The 21,331-nt window shown below is 39.4% G+C and overlaps 1 protein-coding gene across 3 annotated transcripts in view; it reads right to left on the reverse strand.

Annotated features, from left to right (window-relative positions):
• AFG2A (AFG2 AAA ATPase homolog A) overlaps positions 1-21,331 on the reverse strand; it is a 338,616-nt gene that overhangs the window by 311,356 nt on the left and 5,929 nt on the right. For all 3 annotated transcript variants that reach the window (XR_010345335.1, XM_012473004.2, XM_064383733.1), the window contains exons 2-7: positions 14,650-14,774; positions 13,170-13,327; positions 8,545-8,603; positions 7,313-7,948; positions 6,205-6,334; positions 5,896-5,952 (exon numbers count right to left, since the gene is read on the reverse strand). Coding sequence is in view for 2 of the 3 variants with exons in the window: in XM_012473004.2 (XP_012328427.2) it covers positions 5,896-5,952; positions 6,205-6,334; positions 7,313-7,948; positions 8,545-8,603; positions 13,170-13,327; positions 14,650-14,774 (1,165 nt within the window). In the remaining variant the exon portion in view is untranslated. The remainder of the gene's footprint in view (positions 1-5,895; positions 5,953-6,204; positions 6,335-7,312; positions 7,949-8,544; positions 8,604-13,169; positions 13,328-14,649; positions 14,775-21,331) is intronic.

Genomic DNA, 21,331 nt, shown 5'->3' on the forward strand with positions numbered 1-21,331 from the left:
CCCCATGCTATCCCTCCCCAATTCCCCACCCCCCCGCTGTCCCCCCCACTCCCCCACAACAGACCCCCGTGTATAGTGCTCCCCTCCCTGTGTCCATGTGTTCTCCTTGTTCAACACCCGCCTATGAGTGAGAACATGTGGTGTTTGATTTTGTGTTCTTGTGTCAGTTTGCTGAGAATGATGGTTTCCAGGTTCATCCATGTCCCTACAAAGGACGCGAACTCCTCGTTTTTAATGGCTGCATAATATTCCATGGTGTATATGTGCCACATTTTTCCTGTCCAGTCTATCATCGATGGGCATTTGGGTTGGTTCCAGGTCTTTGCTATTGTAAACTGTGCTGCAATGAACATTCGTGTGCATGTGTCCTTATAGTAGAACGATTTATAATCTTTTGGATATATGCCCAGTAATGGGATTGCTGGGTCAAATGGAATTTCTATTTCTAGGTCCTTGAGGAATCGCCACACTCTTTTCCACAATGGTTGAACTAATTTACACTCCCACCAACAGTGTAAAAGTGTTCCTATTTCTCCACATCCTCTCCAGCATCTGTTGTCTCCAGATTTTTTAATGATTGCCATTCTAACTGGTGTGAGATGGTATCTCAATGTAGTTTTGATTTGCATTTCTCTAATGGCCAGTGATGATGAGCATTTTTTCATATGCTTGTTGGCCTCATGTATGTCTTCTTTTGTAAAGTATCTGTTCATATCCTTCGCCCACTTTTGAATGGGCTTGTTTGTTTTTTTCTTGTAAATCTTTTTTAGCTCGTTGTAAATTCTGGATATCGGCCCTTTGTCAGACGGGTAGGCTGCAAAAATTTTTTCCCATTCTGTTGGTTGCCGATTCACTCTATTGACTGTTTCTTTTGCTGTGCAGAAGCTGTGGAGTTTGATTAGGTCCCATTTGTCTATTTTGGCTTTTGTTGCCAATGCTTTTGGTGTTTTGGTCATGAAGTCCTTGCCTACGCCTATGTCCTGAATGGTTTTGCCTAGGTTTCCTTCTAGAGATTTTATGGTGTTAGGTCTTATGTTTAGGTCTTTAATCCATCTGGAGTCAATTTTAGTGTAAGGTGTCAGGAAGGGGTCGAGTTTCTGCTTTCTGCATATGGCTAGCCAGTTTTCCCAACACCACTTATTGAACAGGGAATCCTTTCCCCATTGCTTGTTTTTATCAGGTTTGTCAAAGATCGGGTGGTTGTAGTTATGTTGTGTTGCCTCCGACGTCTCTGTTCTGTTCCATTGGTCTATATCTTTGTTTTGGTACCAGTACCATGCTGTTTTGATTACTGTAGCCTTGTAGTAGAGTTTGATGTCCGGTAGTGTGATGCCTCCCGCTTTGTTCTTTTTGCTTAGAATTGACTTGGCTATGCGGGCTCTCTTTTGGTTCCATATGAAGTTTAAGGTGGTTTTTTCCAGTTCTGTGAAGAAGGTCATTGGTAGCTTGATGGGGATAGCATTGAATCTGTATATTACTTTGGGCAGTATGGCCATTTTCACGATATTAATTCTTCCTAACCATGAACATGGAATGTTTCTCCATCTGTTTGTGTCCTCTCTTATTTCGTTGAGTAGTGGTTTGTAGTTCTCCTTGAAGAGGTCCTTTACATTCCTTGTTAGTTGTATTCCTAGGTATTTTATTCTCTTTGTAGCAATTGTGAATGGCAGTTCGTTCTTGATTTGGCTCTCTTTAAGTCTGTTATTGGTGTATAGGAATGCTTGTGATTTTTGCACGTTGATTTTGTATCCCGAGACTTTGCTGAAGTTGCTTATCAGTTTCAGGAGATTTGGGGCTGAGATGAGGGGGTCTTCTAGATATACAATCATGTCGTCTGCAAATAGAGACAATTTGACTTCCTCCTTTCCTAATTGAATACCCTTTATTTCTTTTTCTTGCCTGATTGCTCTGGCTAGAACTTCCAGTACTATATTGAATAGGAGTGGTGAGAGAGGGCATCCTTGTCTAGTGCCAGATTTCAAAGGGAATGCTTCCAGTTTTTGCCCATTCAGTATGATATTGGCTGTTGGTTTGGCGTAAATAGCTTTTATTATTTTGAGATACGTTCCGTTGATACCTAGTTTATTGAGGGTTTTTAGCATAAAGGGCTGTTGAATTTTGTCGAAGGCCTTCTCTGCATCGATTGAGATAATCATGTGGTTTTTGTCTTTGGTTCTGTTTATGTGGTGAATTACATTTATAGACTTGCGTATATTGAACCAGCCTTGCATCCCCGGGATGAATCCTACTTGATCATGGTGGATAAGCTTTTTGATGTGCTGTTGTAATCGGCTTGCCAGTATTTTATTGAAGATTTTTGCATCTATGTTCATCATGGATATTGGCCTGTAGTTTTCTTTTCTTGTTGAGTCTCTGCCAGGTTTTGGTATTAGGATGATGTTGGTCTCATAAAATGATTTGGGAAGGATTCCCTCTTTTTGGATTATTTGGAATAGTTTCAGTAGAAACGGTATCAGTTCCTCTTTGTATGTCTGGTAGAATTCGGCTGTGAACCCATCTGGACCTGGGCTTTTTTTGGGTGGTAGGCTCTTAATTGCTGCCTCGACTTCAGACCTTGTTATTGGTCTATTCAGGGTTTCGACTTCCTCCTGGTTTAGGCTTGGGAGGAGGCAGCTGTCCAGGAATTTATCCATTTCCTCCAGGTTTTCTAATTTATGTGCATAGAGTTGTTTGTAATAATCTCTGATGATGGTTTGAATTTCTGAGGCATCTGTGGTGATATCCCCTTTATCATTTTTTATTGCATCTATTTGATTATTCTCTCTTTTCTTTTTTATTAGTCTGGCTAGTGGTCTGTCTATTTTGTTGATCTTTTCAAAAAACCAGCTCCTGGATTTATTGATTTTTTGAAGGGTTTTTCGTGTCTCTATCTCCTTCAATTCTGCTTTGATCTTAGTTATTTCTTGTCTTCTGCTAGGTTTTGAGTTTTTATGATCTTGCTCCTCTAGCTCTTTCAATTTTGACGATAGGGTGTCAATTTTAGATCTCTCCTTTCTTCTCATGTGGGCACTTATTGCTATATATTTTCCTCTAGAGACTGCTTTAAATGTGTCCCAGAGATTCTGGTATGTGGTGTCTTCATTCTCGTTGGTTTCAAAGAACGTCTTTATTTCTGCCTTCATTTCATTGTTTATCCAGTCAACATTCAGGAGAAAGTTGTTCATTTTCCATGAGGCTGTGCGGTTCTGGGTTGGTTTCTGAATTCTGAGTTCTAACTTGATTGCACTGTGGTCTGAGAGACTGTTTGTTATGGTTTCCGTTCTTTTGCATTTGCTGAGGAGTGATTTACTTCCAATTATGTGGTCAATTTTAGAGTAGGTGTGATGTGGTGCTGAGAAGAATGTATATTCTGTGGATTTGGGGTGGAGAGTTCTGTAAATGTCTATTAGGTTTGCTTGTTCCAGGTCTGAGTTCAAGTCCTGGATATCCTTGTTAATTTTCTGTCTCGTTGATCTGTCTAATATTGACAATGGTGTGTTGAAGTCTCCCACTATTATTGTGTGGGAGTCTAAGTCTCTTTGTAAGTCTTTAAGAACTTGCCTTATGTATCTGGGTGCTCCTGTATTAGGTGCATATATATTTAGGATCGTTAGCTCTTCTTGCTGCATTGATCCTTTTACCATTATGTAATGTCCTTCTTTGTCTCTTTTGATCTTTGTTGCTTTAAAGTCTATTTTATCAGAGATGAGAATTGCAACTCCTGCTTTTTTTTGCTCTCCATTTGCTTGGTAAATCTTCCTCCATCCCTTTATTTTGAGCCTTTGTGTATCCTTGCATGCGAGATGGGTTTCCTGGATACAGCACACTGATGGGTTTTGGCTTTTTATCCAATTTGCCAGTCTGTGTCTTTTGATTGGGGCATTTAGTCCGTTTACATTTAGGGTTAATATTGTTATGTGTGAATTTGATCCTGTCATTTTGGTGCTAGGTGGCTGTTTTGCCCTTTGGTTGATGCAGATTCTTCATTGTGTTGATGCTCTTTACCTTTTCGTGTGTTTTTGGAGTGGCTGGTACTGGTTGTTCTTTTCTATGTGTAGTGCCTCCTTCAGGAGCTCTTGTAGAGCTGGTCTGGTGGTGATGAACTCTCTGAGTTCTTGCTTGTTCACAAAGGATTTTATTTTTCCTTCACTTATGAAGCTTAGTTTGGCTGGATACGAAATTCTGGGTTGAAAGTTCTTTTCCTTAAGGATGTTGAATATCGGCCCCCACTCTCTTCTGGCCTGTAGGGTTTCTGCTGAGAGATCTGCAGTGAGTCTGATGGGCTTCCCTTTGTGGGTAACCCGACCTTTCTCTCTGGCTGCCCTTAGTATTTTCTCCTTCATTTCAACCCTGGTGAATCTGATGATTATGTGTCTTGGGGTTGCTCTTCTAGAGGAGTATCTTTGTGGTGTTCTCTGTATTTCCTGGACTTGAATCTTGGCCTGCCTTGTTAGGTTGGGGAAGTTTTCCTGGATAATATCCTGAAGAGTATTTTCCAGCTTGGATGCATTCTCTTCGTCACATTCAGGTACACCTATCAAACGTAGATTAGGTCTTTTCACATAGTCCCATATTTCTTGTTGACTTTGTTCATTCCTTTTTACCCTGTTTTCTCTAATCTTGCCTTCTCGTTTTATTTCATTGAGTTGATCTTCGACTTCTGATATCCTTTCTTCTGCTTGGTCAATTCGGCTGTTGAAACTTGTGCATGCTTCACGAAGTTCTCGTGTTGTGTTTTTCAGCTCCATCAATTCGCTCATATTCCTCTCTAAGTTGTCCATTCTTGTTAGCATTTCGTCAAGTCTTTTTTCAAGGTTCTTAGTTTCTTTGCATTGGGTTAGAACATGTTCTTTTAGCTCACGGAAGTTTCTTATTATCCACTTTCTGAAAGCTGATTCTGTCATTTCATCACACTCATTCTCCATCCAGTCTTGTTCCCTTGCTGGTGAGGAGTTGTGATCCCTTGTAGGAGGAGAAGTGTTCTGGTTTTGGGTGTTTTCATCCTTTTTGCGCTGGTTTCTTCCCATCTTGGTTTTATGATGTTCCCCTGTGCGGTTGCTGTTTTCCCTGCCCACAAGGTGGCAGCCTAGTCACACTCAGGTTTCAGAGGCTTCGCTAAGCTGCTGTGGGCTCCACCCAGCTTCCGTGTGAACTTCTGGGTGTAGTTAGAACTGCTTCCGCTATGTTGGCCCGCCCCTGTAGTGACGGAGTCTCTGTAGTGGCAGATTGCCTTGGTAGATTGCCCTGGGAACAGCAGGGTGCCTATGGAGAACACCCCTCCTCCACAGAGCTGGACCGTCCCGGTTTCAGTTGTGTTTCAGGTCTTCTTGCTGGGTAAGAGGGGACACCGTCTCATCTGATCTGCCTCCGGAGCCGCTGCGTTGGCTAAAGCCGCGGCTCTGAGATTCGTGGCGCTGGCCTGGCTCCCCGTTTCAGCTCCCCTTGCTGGCTTATAGGGGACTCAGACTCTCTCACTCTGTACAGTGAGCCGTTGCCTCAGGGTGCCGGCCCAGCGGCTGCGCCGTTCAAGCCAGCGGCGCCAGCAGCGCTGGCGACCCGTGTGGCTTCTCTGCGTGTGAATCTCCTGGTCTGTGGGCAGTAAAAATCAGTCTGGAAATACGGCGTCCACTCACCCTCTGTGCTTTCTCTCGGAGCTGCATTCCCGAGTTCCTCCTAAGCGGCCATCTTCTCTTTTTCTTTATGTAATTGAATAACATTTATCAAACTTTTCAAGATTAGATAGAAATAGACCAAATTTCATTAGATCTACAATCTATTTCTACTATCACTATTATTTTTGTACTGTTGTTTATGCTTTGTATAAAGTGCTACTATCTTACTTTGACTAATATTGCCTTGATTATTAATTCCAAAACATTTAAAAATAAAGAGTACCGTAGAGTGGCTTCAGCAAATATCTGACGTAACTTTGCTTCAGTCTCACCATAGAATCTATAAGAAATAAAATACATTTAAAGATCATTTCTTATTGTTTTCAAAGCTTTGTCTATAAAAGCTAATCTAAATTTTCAATATTTCTATAATACTTAAAATTACTTTCAACAATCATTTTCCAAACAAGTTTTATACATTAAAAAGCAAAATATTTCAATGTACAAAAATATCAGAGTACCACACAATCATTTTTTAAAACCACATTTTAGAAGTATATTTAATATTGAGTTTATTAAATCATGTACCTACTTGCTTATAATTTCAGGACCATTAATTACAGAAACATAGGCTCCAACTTCATTAGCCACAGCCCTGGCGATCATTGTCTTTCCAGTACCTGGAGGGCCATAAAGTAACACTCCTCTAGGGGCAGGAATTCCTGGAAGAAAAAGAAGAAAACACTAGATTCACCATTACTAGGTTTCTTATAAATGTTGTTACACAAGTTCAAACATGAGTTACAAAACATAAATTTACCTTGCATCACAAAGAGTCAAGAGTTTTTCCTACCCTTCCAAAAAGATGTACTAACTAGCCCATACATTGATCCCCATTAATAATGACACTCTCTGTAGACCACAGAACAAGAGGAAGCATGTTGGTTTTAAAAAAAAAAAAAAAAAAAAAAAAAAAACTAGACACCCACATTGTTGCCATGCCCATCCCATACAACACAGTTCAATGATCAGAAAACAAAGCCCAGACAACATAGGTGGACAAGCCACCAATCCCAGTTTTCTTCCAACTAACCATCTTGAAGAGTACTTATGTTTGCCAGTACATAAGGTACATAAGTACTAACAAAACGCCAATCCAAGGGTTCATTTTACATATACATACATGTATGTATTTATAAGATTCATGAGAAAGGAAAGAGCAGAGAGATCGGATGCACTAAACACATGCAAAGAATCTTGGCAATAACAACGCAGCAGAAGCCCTGAATTTCCTGAGTCAAACCATTCCTTTAATTACCTGCTTCAGGGAAAAGTGATGGGTACACAGTTACATTTCCTAACAAAGAAGTTTTATCTAATGTTTTTGAATAGTTTATTTCTTCAGTCATTACAGATGATCCAGCATGACAAGATATTACTCTAGAGCCAATACAGGTAATTGTGGAAATGGCGCTATTAGAAAAGACATGGCTGTCACTAATTCACATTACTACCTAAAGATACCAAAGCACAGAAAATGACCCATTTAAACTGGCATCTCCTAAAGCAACTGACATCTTCTACCATACCTACCACTCAGAAAATAAAAACAGGAAGAGGATGAACAATCATTAGACAAGTGTCAACTGTCTTAATTTGAATTTAACATTTTTGGGTGCAATAAACTGAAGAAATCATACCATAACTCTTGAAAAGTTCCGGCTGTTTGAGGGGCAATTCAATTATTTCTCTAATTGCTTTCAGCTGACTACTTAAGCCTCCTATCATGTCATAAGTTACTTTGAATTGGTTGTCTTGCTCTTTTGAATTTTTATCAATCTCTGTAAAATTGACTCTTGTTGTTGAAGAAATAAAATAAAAAGTATCAGTATTGCACTTTGCTCCCATGCTGAACTTTAGCAGTCTTTCTTCTTTGATAAGTTGCTCATTTCCTTCTCTGGCAGATTCAGAACTACATTTAAGACCTGTGACTTCCTCTAGCATAAGTCCACTGTCATCTCCAGGGCTCCGTGTAACATCCAACAAAACATCACTGGTTTTATTTATAATTCTCTCATCAACTGGTTTACAAGGAGTACTTCTCGATGATGGGATCCGGGTCTCCTCCAGATCTAACTGGCTTAGCTGTAAGGATAACTCCAGGCTACTGGTTTCCATGCTGGACTGTTCAAAGGCCATTCTTTGGGCACCGGTGTCATTCTGAGGCCCTCCCAATATCATGCCATCTGCCCCTTTCACTCGCAATACTTGCAACTCGCATGGTCGTCCATAAAATGTACAATACAGAAAGTTGCCTGGTAAAACAATCTTGCCATCTAGAAAATAATTTATTAAATATACATGTTAGCATAATATTTTTACCAGTTTAATGTTTAAATAGTATTGTATTTCATCTACCATCTGACTGAAAAGACTAAATCAAAGATGGAGTATTAATAAAGTAACTGTCATAAAAAAACTGAGGACCTAATATTCCCCTATATTATAGCACCATCTGGAGATAGAAGGATAAGATGATTATCTGAAATCTTCCATACTTAGTATAGCTCAGATTCTATCAACCACATCAACAAACAGCTGGGCATTCCACATTCAGTCATAAACTAAACCCAAACCAACACTCCAGGATAGCATCACTCAACTGAAAGGGCAAGAATGCAAGGGCTAAAAGTCCCAGATCTACCACTGACTCTTTCCAGACAAAACATATATTCTTTCCACTGCTCGACTGCCAATTAACCAGGAAAAGTAATACATCCCTATCTTAAAAGTATATTCATTCACTGAGGGGAATATTCTCAAAGCTATTTTGAAGAAAACTACTATGCATATATAAGCCCTCAAAGACACTTTATTTGCTGATGCCTTGCACCTTAAAACTTAAGAAAACAATTTAAAATATTTGTCTCACCTAGTTTTCTCAGGATACAATCAGTCAGTTCTTCTTCATTAATCTCCATATCTTTGTCACTGTAAAAGGATGAGAAGCAGACAGAAATCAGCATTAGGTACACCAGAAACTAAACTGTGGTGTAAAATTACATGTATATAGTTATAATATAGATTTAATAGAATAATCCATCTGCAACCTTAAAATAAATAATGTATACAACTTTGAAATGATTTACATTGTTCAGAAACTTATAGCCATGAAAACATCATTTGCAATCTGGTGCCTTAGAGGCCTAAATCAATGTTCTTCAAAACAGAAGGGTAATAAAATTGTTGCATTCAGCCCATCCAGAACTTTTTTAATAGAATAAGAAATGCAGGGTACACTGAATATAGAAACGGTAAATACTGCTTTGTAAAACATTAATTTCTAACACATACATACACACACGTACACATAGGTGCACTATACCTATAGATGTGTATATACAAAGAATCATGATGAAAAATGCATTTTTATTAAGTGTCATAGTCAAAAACATTTTTCAAACACTGACCTAAACTAATAATTACCTTTAGGAAGTTGCATAGTTTGGGGAAAGGCTCTTATTAATAACTTACTTCACTTCCATAGTATGACTTATAAATTATTTCTTCAAGAAAATTAAGTCCTATATAGTATGTTACTTGAAGAGGCAGAAGTAGGAAAAAGGGGAGTAATGGTTACAACAAAGGATTTTTCTGAAGAAAGGGCATGACTGAGGAAAAACGAGATCCCCTTCTTCCTAACAACTGTGTCTCCCCAGAGTCGCTTAAGCGCAGGAGGTGAACGCACCTAAATACAATGCATTTGTGAAGAAACTTGCTCTTGGAGAGTTCTCAGAGCATGAGCATTTTTCCTCCTCCTCCACGCATATGCAGCTGATATCAGGAGGGGTGACAAACAGCTGTCTGATTCTGTCAGTGACCAGTGGAGGGGGGACAGTTTAGCTCAAGGGGAAGTGTAAGTGGAAGCCGAGCACAATGGCTCATGCCTGTAATCCCAGCTCTTTGGGAAGCTGAGGTGGGTGGATCGCCTAAGCTCAGGAGTTCAAGTGCAGCCTGGGCAACATGGCAAAAACCCATCTCTACAAAAAATACAGGCCAGGCATGTTGGCTCATGCCTATAACTCCAGCACTTTGGGAGGCCAAGGCAGGCAGATCACAAGGTCAAGAGATCGAGACCATCCTGGCCAACATGGTGAAACCCCATCTCTACTAAAAATACAAAAATTAGCCGGGCGTGGTTGCACGCACCTGTAGACTCTCCTGCCTCAGCCTCCTTAGCTACTCAGGAGGCTGAGGCAGGAGAGTCACTTGAACCCAGGAAGCAGAGGTTGCGGTGAGCTGAGATCACAGCGCTGCACTTCAGCCTGGTGACAGACCGCAAGACTCCGTCTCAAAAAAAAAAATACACACACACATACACACACACACACAAACACATACATACACAAAAGAAAATTAGCTTCACTGGATGTGGTGGCATGTGCCTGTGTGCCCATCTGGTCAAAAAAAACTTTGTTCTCCAATCACTCTTTTTTATTTCTTGAGATGAGGTCTTGTTCTGTCACCAAGGTTGGAGTGCAGTGGCGTATATCTGCTCACTGCAACCTTAACCTTGCAGGCTCAAGTGATCCTCCCACCATAGCCTCCAGAGTAGCTGGGAACACAGGCGCTCATCACCATACCCAGCTAAATTTTTTTTTTTTTTTTTGTAGAGACAGTGTTTCACCATGTTGCCCAGGCTGATCTTGAACTCCTGAGCTCAGGCAATCCACCCATGTCACCCCCGCAAAGTGCTGGGATTACAGGCGTTTCCAATCATTTTTATCAGTAATAATACAATACAGTCAATCCTCAATACCTGTGGATGTTGTATTTGCAAATTTATCTACTCCCAAATATTTATGTGTACTCCAAAATCAATACTCATGGAGCATTTCTGGTCATTAGTGACACGGAAAAGCAGCAAAAAATTTGGGTCACCCAACACTCGTGTTACTAGCTTATGTAGGATAAGATGACACTCTGCCTTGTTTCAGCTCTCATTCAGAGATGACCAGAGAATAAAGTGATAGAGGACACAGCAGTGTAGTGAAGAAGCTCCAGGCCTGGAGCCAGTTGGAGAGGGTTTAAATCCTGTAGTGGGGCAGCCTCAGGCAAGTCCTTTAACACTTCTAAATCTCCTCTTCTCTTTTGTAAAATAAAGAAGGTAAAATCTACCAGAATGAATTATTTTGGAATTTTAAATTATAATCTACGTAAAATGTATATATATATATATATATTTATAGTGTGGGTATTGCACATGTATACACACACACACACACACACACACACACACACACACACACGTATTTCCCTGTAGAAGAAATGTTTCAGTATATGCTAACAGTGTTCATGGCAACTTTAATGGAACATAACTAATCACACATAATGAGAATCAACAATATATTCATATATAAGAGAGAGCATAAAAGAAACAGAATGAGGGGGAAATTTCGTAAATCAAATATATATATTAACTAATGAGAAAATGTATCACCTTAAATGCTTACATTTACTTCTGTTTATGGAACTCTAAACCAAGTTATACTTAATCACTTTTGTTTATTAAACTCTAAATAGAAGGTATTTACAAATCTATGTAAGAACAGTAAAAATACCAAACCAGTTTTGCTTTTAAAAAAATAATAGTTGCACATAAAATAATTTCCACTAGAAGGAGCTCTAACATTACTATTAGTAATAAAATCTTTCAGTTGCAACTGAAGGATTTAAGCAGACTAAAATAACTGATTTTCCCAATTGGAAATTAAATATCTTGTCCATACTCAGCTGCCACATTTAAAACATAAGATTTTTTAAAACAAAATTTTAAAACCTAAGCTTTCATTTAAAACATATACAGTCCTCTATAATAAGCAATCATTAATTACCTAAGACTGCTATACATTCAAGAGGTCTGACTAGTTTGCAGATCATCATAAATGCTAATTCCAGTCAACGAATTACTGCTACCTGTAGCACTGTTTTAAGAAATGGTCTGAGGAATAATCCAGTTTAATCTGAACAATACTGTTAACTACCTTTAAAATATTAGGCAAGTTACTTCTCCTCATTAAGCTGTTTCATCTGTTAAAAAAGGGAAGGGTAAATGTGTGTGTGTACGCATAAATACATGCAATATGTACAAAGCTTCTATATGCAGCTGGTACTCAACATGTTATCCCCTGTCCTTTCTGCTTTATATTGTTCATTAAACTGTTACTATAAGCTCTGAAAACATTTTCCTGTTATAAAGGAAATATTATGCCAAAACTCAAGTCTAAAATCTACAATTGTAGCAAAAGAGAAGGAAACATTTTAAAATCAAGCTAATGACTAGAAAATAGTCTGTGGGACTTACATATAATGTAAACACATCCCCCAAACTATTACTAAGATGACATTAAAGTATAAAAAGATGCTTTTTGTAAATGGCTTTTGATAAGACTGTATATGCAAACTGAATCAAAATCCTATTAGATATAGAATATCCAGAAGGATGGATAATATACCTTAACTATCTTGATAGGCAGATTCAAACAATTAGCCCGTGGTGAAGGATCATTTTAAAATCTGATAGTAATGACTGTTTGTTTTACTACACTGAATAATCAGCAAGTTAAAATATACAATCAGGTTCTTTGCTTGCATAGTCTTAATTAAAACTTGTATCTGTTTGACTCACAGTAATCTACTCTTTTCTTTACAATTATAAGAAAAGAAGCCCTGATTACATTGCAAGCCAAGATAAAAAATACTGCTAAATATTCGTCAATGAAAATTACTCTCACCTAAAATGTTACGGCATACTCTAATCACGAAAAATAAAACTCCTTAGTCTATAAATTATAATGCAATCATTTAGCTTGTGTTGTCTAATATAACACAAGTAGCCACTAGCCACTCATCACACATAGCTGTCAACTGCTTCAAATGGGGCTAGTACAAACTGTAATGTGCTTCAAGTATAACATACACACTGGATTTTGAAGACTTAGTTTGAAAAAAAGGATGTACAATATTTTATTGGTAACTTTTTCCTTTCTTGAGACACGGTCTCACTCTGTCACCCAGGCTAGAGTGCAGTGGCACAATCCTGGCTCACCGCAACCTCCACCTCCCAGGCTCAAGCAATACTCCTGTGTTAGCTCCAAACAGCTGGGACTAAAGGTACACACCTCTATGCCCAGAAATTTTATTTTTTTTGTATTTTTTGTAGAGACAGGATTTTTCCATGTTGCACAGGCTGGTCTCAAACTCCTGAGCTCAAGAGATCCACCTGCCTTGGCCTCCCAAAGTGCTGGGATTATAGGCATGAGCCACCACAACCAGCCCTTATTGGTAATTTTTTATAATTACATGTTAAAATACATTTTTACATATATTGGTTAAATAAAACATAGTATTATAATTCATTGCACCTGTTTCTCTCTACTTTTTAAAATGTTACTACAAGAAAATGCAAAATTACATATGTGGTTTACATTTGTGACTCTTGTTATATTGCTACTGGGCAGCTTTGATCCAGAGAGTCACCAAAGAAAAGAGCCAAACCTCAGTGCCACATCCATTTCCTCAGCTTGTAGCACAGCACCCACAAGAGGCTGGACCTGAATGGCATCACCAGGCCTCACACCCACATTCTTCTGTGCCACTTCATTCAGGCCAACTTTGCCTCCAGGAAATCCTGCGACAGGCCAGGCTGTATAGACCTGCCAGACAGAGGAAATAAAAATGTTAGAAAATAAATATTCATAGACCGCCATCAATTTATAAGGCAGAATGCTAAGCACAGTCAAGTACTTAGATGTGCAAAATACAGTCTTTACCTTAAAGGAGTTATAACCCGACACCAATTGCAATAATATAAATTGCATTTTTAAAAAAATTTAAATATGACATGGGCTCACAAAAAATAAACTTTATAATAAATATTGTATCTTTTCCTAAAGATCAAGAATTACCCCACAGTGAAGATGGTAGAAGATATGAAAGGTAGATACAGGAAAAAAGATAAAGGCATTGTTGGTGATAATGAGAAAAACGACAAAAATATTAAGGCAAGATAACCTGTAAAGTAATCCAGCCTGGAAATTAAACTAGGAAAACATCCAGGAAATAGTGAGGAACACAGCATAAGAGCTTTGTCAGAATGTGAGTCTTACTACATTTAAATGTTAAGCGAGAGGAGCAAAGATTTCTAGCTTGAGCTCACACATTTATAGTCCTCTCTTCTACAAGACACAGTAAAGGACCTTTAAAGTATAAGCCAGAAAAATGATAAGAACAGGAGTGGTGTCATCAGCAGACAAAAAATTTCAAAGTATTTCCAGAGGATCCCCAGCAGATCAAAGAAGTATCAGAAGAAGCCATGAAAGAGAAGAGGCTGGTAGCAGAGAAGAATGCCAAGCTGCCAAAAATAATCCAGGAAAGGGTTCCAGGCTTGGTAGGCTTGGAATGTCAGATATAAAGAATGACAGCAAGAAGAAACAGCTGAAACTAGGGAGAACAGTAAAATATTTGTATTCAGAACAGGTGATCTTCTTACCCCAAAATAACATTTTTTTATAAAGAAATATAACTAATTGCCAGGGAGAAATACCGTCACTACCTCCGGAGGAAACACTTCTCTCTACATCATAACATTTTAGGGGCTACTATTCCCAGCAGAGTCATACACATAAAAGGAAAAGAGAGTTAATATGCATGTTGATTGTCTTTTAAAATACAGTTTTTCATTTATTCCTGGTTGTGTTAAAAATTAAAAACAGAAATATGTCAAACACAGGTTGGGTATACCTTATCCAAAATGTTTAGGGCCAGAAGCGTTTGGTATTTTCCATTTTGGAATATCTGCCTTATGTTTACTAGCTAAGAATCCCAAATCTGAAATCCAAATGTTCCAATGAGCATTTCCTTTGAGCACCACGGCACTCAAGAGGTTTCCAATTTTAGAGCATTTCGGAGTTTAGATTTTTGGATTTGCAATGTTCAATCTATATTTCTAAACTAAGGACACGAAAAAGACTCTTACCTCTTGCTTTCCGTTCAAACTAGTAAGCAACACTGGTCGACCTATACATATATTTGCAGACTTCATAGTGTTGAGTCCAAGATGAATAAGGGAATTCTGGAATGTTTTAGGAATTTTGTCATCTACTACGAAGGAAAAGAAAATTATTTTTGTACTACTTTGTAACTGAAGTTAAAGCATGCTATCTTTTGCAGTAAAAAAAAAAAAAAAATCCTGTAACCATATAACCACATGAATATACTTACCATACCCTGGAGAAACTAGTGGTCCAACTTTTGTTATAACAAAAGGATTTAGAACCAAAGGCTTTTGAGGGTCTACTGGCAACATATGAAGTATTAACTAAAAAGAAGATGTTCTATGGCGTGAGAATGGATTCCATTTCTTCTTTTTTAGTCTCTCATTTCATTAAGAACTAAACATAATTGCAAAAGAGGGTCTCTGAGCTTTAAGTTCAAAGTCGAGTCAGCTAGTAGTATTCAAAAGATTGAACTGGGAACTGGCACATCTATCTGGCTCTAGAGGATTAAGTTGTTTCTACTTCTGCCCCACATTATGGTCACCAGATCTTTTTCTTTTCTATTACCAAGAATATATAAAGATAGTAACAAAAGTCTTATTCCTTATACAAACACACTGACTGAAATGATCACTAGTGATTTCAACTTCTGGCTGAAAAGGGGGACCCAGAATTCAGTCCAATTGACAACACCTCTGAAAATGATGGGCTGACATCTCCACTCCTTTCTATCCACCCCCGCCAACCAAGCTCCATATTAGGTTAGGCGTCCCACTCTAATTCCCCCAGGACTCTGTGCTGCCAGTTAATAGCATTTATCATCATAACATCCATTTGTCTTTCTCCTTAATTGTACACTGCTTTGAAGTAGGAATTATGTCCTACTTTTCTCTGTATCTCCAATGCTTAACAGTGCATTAAATATAGCAGTTGCATAATAAATGGCCATAAAATGAATAAATATAGTAAATGTATAAATAGTATTTTTCTTTTCAGTACAAAATCCATGAAACATTTATGGAATTTAAAAATGCCACACTGCTAAAGGAAGTAAGAGAGGACACAAACAGATGGAAAAACATTCCATGCTCATGGTTAGGAAGAATCAATATTGTGAAAATGGCCATACAGCCCAAAGTAATTTATAGATTCAACGCTATCCCCACCAAGCTACCAATGACATTCTTCACAAAACTGGAAAAAACCACCTTAAACTTCATATGGAACCAAAAGAGAGCCTGCATAGCCAAGTCAATTCTAAGCAAAAAGAACAAAGCTGGAGGCATCATGCTACTGACTTCAAACTATACTAGAAGGCTACAGTAATCAAAACAGCATGGTACTAGTACCAAAACAGATAAATAGACCATTGGAACAGAACGGAGGCCTAGGAGGCAACACCACACATCTACAACTATCTGATCTTTGACAAACCTGACAAAAACAAGGAATGGGGAAAAGATTCCCTGTTTAATAAATGGTGTTGGGAAAATTGGCTAGCCATGTGTCGAAAGCAGAAACTGGACCCCTTCCTGAAACCTTACAATAAAATTAACTCTAGATGGATTAAAGATCTAAACATAAGACCTAATACCATAAAAACCCTAGAATAAAACATAGGCAAAACCATTCAGAACATAGGCATAGGCAAGGACTTCATGACTAAAACACCAAAAGCAATAGCAACAAAAGCCAAAATAGACAAATGGGACCTAATAAAACCCCAGAGTTTCTGCACAACAAAAGAAACAATCACTAGAGTAAACTGGCAACCAACAGAATGGGAAAAAACTTTTGCAATCTACACATCTGACAAAGGGCTAATATCCAGAATCTACAAAGAACTAAAACAGATTTACAAGAAAAAAACAAACCCATTCAAAAGTGGGAGAAGGACATAAACAGACACTTTTCAAAAGAAGACATATATGAGGCCAAAAAACATTGAAAAAATGCTCATCATCAGTGGTCATTAGAGAAATGCAAATCAAAACCACATTGAGATACCATCTCACACCAGTTAGAATGGCAATCACTAAAAAATCTGGAGACAACAGACGCTGGAGAGGATGTGGAGAAACAGGAACAGTTTTACACTGTTGGTGGGAGTGTAAATTAGTTCAACCATTGTGGAAGACAGTGTGGCGATTCCTCAAAGACCTAGAAACAGAAATTCCATTTGACCCAGGAAGCTCATTATTGGGTATATACCCAAAGGATTATAAATTGTTCTATTATAAAGACACATGCACAAGCATGTTCATTGTGGCACTGTTTACAATAGCAAAGACCTGGAACCAACACAAATGCCTATTAATGATAGACTGGACAAGGAAAATGTGGCACATATACACCATGGAATACTATGCAACCATAAAAAAGGATGAGTTTGTGTCCTTTGTAATCAAACACTGCATGTTCTCACTCATAGGCGGGTGTTGAACAATGAGAACACATGGACACGGGGAGGGGAGCATCACACACTGGGGTCTGTTGGGGGAGACTAGGGGAAGGACAGCAGAGGGTAGGGAGTTGGGAAGGGATAACATGGGGAGAAATGCCAGATAGGTGATGGGGATGGAGGCAGCAAACCACATTGCCATGTATGTACCTATGCAACAATCCTGCATGTTCTGCACATGTACTCAGAACCTAAAGTGCAATAAAATATAAAAAATTTAAAAAAAGATTTAAAAAGTCACAACCTCATTATAAAATTTATTGTAAACATATATACCATAATCACAGAGCTCTAAGTTTCCCTTAATAATCAGAAGAAACAGATATTTTGTAATGAAAAAGAAATTAAATCAATGAAAGCAAAACCAATGAAAGTAAAACCATAAGGTATAAATTTGATTTACATTATTCTGTCACTACAAAATAACCTCCCAACATGTTTCTTTTCCTTCTTATAAGAGGTGCAAATCTAGAAAAACAAAGCATCTCACAGAGCTAAGATGAACAGCACTGGTATAAAACAAAATTAACACATACTGCGTAATATGAGAAGCTGGACAGAAATTCAACCTTCCAATGAGCATTAGGTCTCTTACATAGCTTGCTGGTCATTAGCAGTAAAGCATACTGCTGTTAGATGACCTCATAATATTCAGTTCTTGCCTTTTTCTTCCTCAGCCTATGAACTAACTTTCCCTCTTGACAATTACCAAACAAGTGTTCTCAGTCCCTCCCAAGATGTTAATTTTCTTCTTCTCCTGCCACCCTATCCGGCACGTTCTCCAGGCCCCAGGATTTAGCAACGTATCACAGGTTTCCCTAAATATCTCCACACTTCTCTTTCAATGGTAATCATGTTCAAGTTCCCATTGACTGGTCTCATTTTCCAAACCACCACCACTGTATTCTCTGCTTACACTACACAGGTCTACTCAAGTTGTCCACACAGTTCCCTTCTCACCTCACTCCTCCAATACTTTAAAAATATACCAACATCTAATTTCTCCATTAACTACCTTCACATTTATTGAGCACCTTAAGTACCAGATTAACTAACAAGATAGTAAAGATAATTTCAAACAACCATCCACCCTTCATTTATTCATCCAGCAAATATGTACTATGTGCCTACTATATGGCAGACACTATGTCAGGCACTTTTATTCACAAGTCCTTGGCCTCAAGAGTTTATGGCCTTGAAGGATGAGTGAGTTATTAAACAATCAGTGAATAGCTGCAAAATTAGAAACTAATATTAATACAATGAAAAAATAAGTTAGAATGCTAGGAGAGCCTATGTGGGATCTGATAATTTCAAATAAGAGAATGTTTCTCAAAGGAAGTGATATTAAAATAAGATCTGAAAGAAGAGTAGAAACTAACTAAATGAAGAAAAGAAAAAGATAATTCCCAGCAAAGAGAACAAACAGCATGTACTGAGTTCCTGGGCAGAAGGGGATATGGCGCATCCTCAGGAAAGTATAGGCAGAGTGGTTAAGACATGGGGAAGCCATGTAAAGAAGGTCAAGACCACCCAAGGCAATAGTGCAATAGGCTACATCAAGATGCTGGTCATTACTCTGACAGCAATGGGAGCCCAGAGGGGGATGAAAAGCAGTGTTGTAACAGGATCTTCATCTTAAAAGATCATTCTGGCTGCACAGTGGAAAAGGAATAAGGAAAGGGGCAAAATTGGAAGCAGGAAAATCAGTTAAAAGGCTACTGTAGTAGTCCAAGTGAGAGACAATGGGTCTGAAATTAAGGTAGAAACAGTGGGAATGGTGTGTAAAAGAGGAATATGGAACATATTTAGATGATAAACATGATTTACTGGGGGACTAGGTATGTGAGATCGGGGGGCAGAGAGGTTTCATGGATGAATTTTGCAATGAGAAAAACTGAATTTTGCAATGGGAAAAACTGAACAGAGTTAGTCTGTCTCGTTGGAGGAAATATAGGCTCTTGAAGTCAGTCCTGAAGTATCTTTGAGATACGCATGAGAAGAGTTATTTCACAGTGCTATTCAAAATGTGACCCACAAACGATTTGTTACTGCTTCATGACAAGATAAGTACAAATCAAGAGAATAAGCATTTAGAAGCTTTTATTGAAATTTACAGAGTAATTTCACATCTGTTTAATAAAAAATTTTCCTAATTTATTTTTCTAGAAAATAATTTTTACTGTATTTTACAAACGTGCTGATCTGTGACCTAAGGTACATTTTAAAGGCTTCACCGGTCGGGATTGCAGCTCCGAGAGAAGGCGCAGAGGGTGAGTGGACGCCGCATTTCCAGACGGATTTTTACTGCCCACAGACCAGGAGATTCACAGGAGGAGAAGCCCCACGGGTCGCCAGCACCGCTGGTTTGAGTGGCGTGGCCGCTCAGCCTACGCCCTGGGGCGGGGGGCAGTGGCTTCTTATGCAGAGCGAGAGAGACAGAGTTCCCTCTGAGCCAGCAAGGGGAGCTGAAGCAGGGAGCCAACCCAGGAGACCCCGGGCAAGGGAGCGCCACGAATCTCAGAGCCGCTGCTTCGGCTGAGGCAGCGGCACACAGGGCAGCGGATTTTAACTGCCCACAGACCAGGAGATTCACAGGCGGAGAAGCTCCACAGGTTCCCAGCGCCGCTGGTTGGACCAGAGCAGCTGCTCGGCCTGCACCGGGGGCGGGGAGCAGCGGCTCCTTGAGCAAAGTGAACGAGACTGTGTCCCCTCTGGGCCAGCAAGGGGAGCTGTGGCAAGGAGGCAAGCCAAGAGATTACCGGGCAAAGAGGGCCCCTCTGGAAACACGGCTGAACCCGGGACGGACCAGCTCTGTGGGGGAGGGGCGTCCTCCATCGGGAAACACCCTGCAGTTCCCGGGGCAATTTTCCGTAACCAAGACAACCCGCCACTACAGAGACTCCCTCACTACAGGGGTGGGCCAGCATAGCGGAAGCAGTTCTAACTACACCCACAGGACTGCAGGGAAGCTCACACAGAAGCTGGGCGGAGCCCACAACAGCTCAGCGAAGCCTCTGCAGGCTGAGTGTGACTAGACTGCCACCTTGTGGGCAGGGAAAACGGTAGCAACACAGCTGAAAAGCATAAAGCGCTAACCCCCTGGGCCAGAACACCTGGGGAGAAGAAAAGGGGGTTTATGAGTTCAGCTGCTGCAGACTTAAAATTACCAAAATCAGAAAGACAGCAACTACAAAGTCAATAGGCGGATAAATCCACAAAGATGGGAAGAAACCAGCGCAAAAAGGATGAAAACACCCAAAACCAGAACACCTCTCCCCCTACAAGGCAGCATAACTCCTCACCAGCACGGGAACAAGACTGGACGGAGAATGAGTGTGATGAAATGACAGAACCAGCTTTCAGAAAATGGATAATAAGAAACTTCTGTGAGCTAAAAGAACATGTTCTAACCCAATGCAAAGAAACTAAGAACCTTGAAAAAAGACTTGATGAAATGCTAACGAGAATGGACAACTTAGAGAGGAATATGAGTGAATTGATGGAGCTGAAAAACACAACACGAGAACTTCGTGAAGCATGCACAAGTTTCAACAGCAGAATTGACCAAGCAGAAGAAAGGATATCAGAAGTCGAAGATCAACTCAATGAAATAAAATGAGAAGGGAAGATTAGAGAAAACAAGGTAAAGAGGAATGAACAGAGTCAACAAGAAATATGGGACTACGTGAAAAGACCTAATCTACGTTTAATAGGTGTACCTGAATGTGACGAAGAGAATGCATCCAACCTGGAAAATACTCTTCAGGATATTATCCAGGAAAACTTCCCCAACCTAGCAAGGCAGGCCAATATTCGAGTCCAGGAAATACAGAGAACACCACAAAGATACTCCTCTAGAAGAGCAACCCCAAGGCACATAATCATCAGATTCACCAGGGTTGAAATGAAGGAGAAAATACTAAGGGCAGCCAGAGAGAAAGGTCGGGTTACCCACAAAGGGAAACCCATCAGACTCACAGCAGATCTCTCAGCAGAAACCCTACAGGCCAGAAGAGAGTGGGGGCCGATATTCAACATCCCTAAAGAAAAGAACTTTCAACCCAGAATTTCATATCCAGCCAAACTAAGCTTCATAAGTGAAGGAAAAATAAAATCCTTTGTGAACAAGCAAGTACTCACAGATTTCATCACCACCAGACCAGCTTTACAAGAGCTCCTGAAGGAGACACTACACATAG

This window comes from Aotus nancymaae, unplaced genomic scaffold, assembly GCF_030222135.1.
Source record: "Aotus nancymaae isolate 86718 unplaced genomic scaffold, 86718_ANA_hifiasm-v0.15.2.pri h1tg000033l, whole genome shotgun sequence".
Classification (NCBI taxonomy): domain Eukaryota; kingdom Metazoa; phylum Chordata; class Mammalia; order Primates; family Aotidae; genus Aotus; species Aotus nancymaae.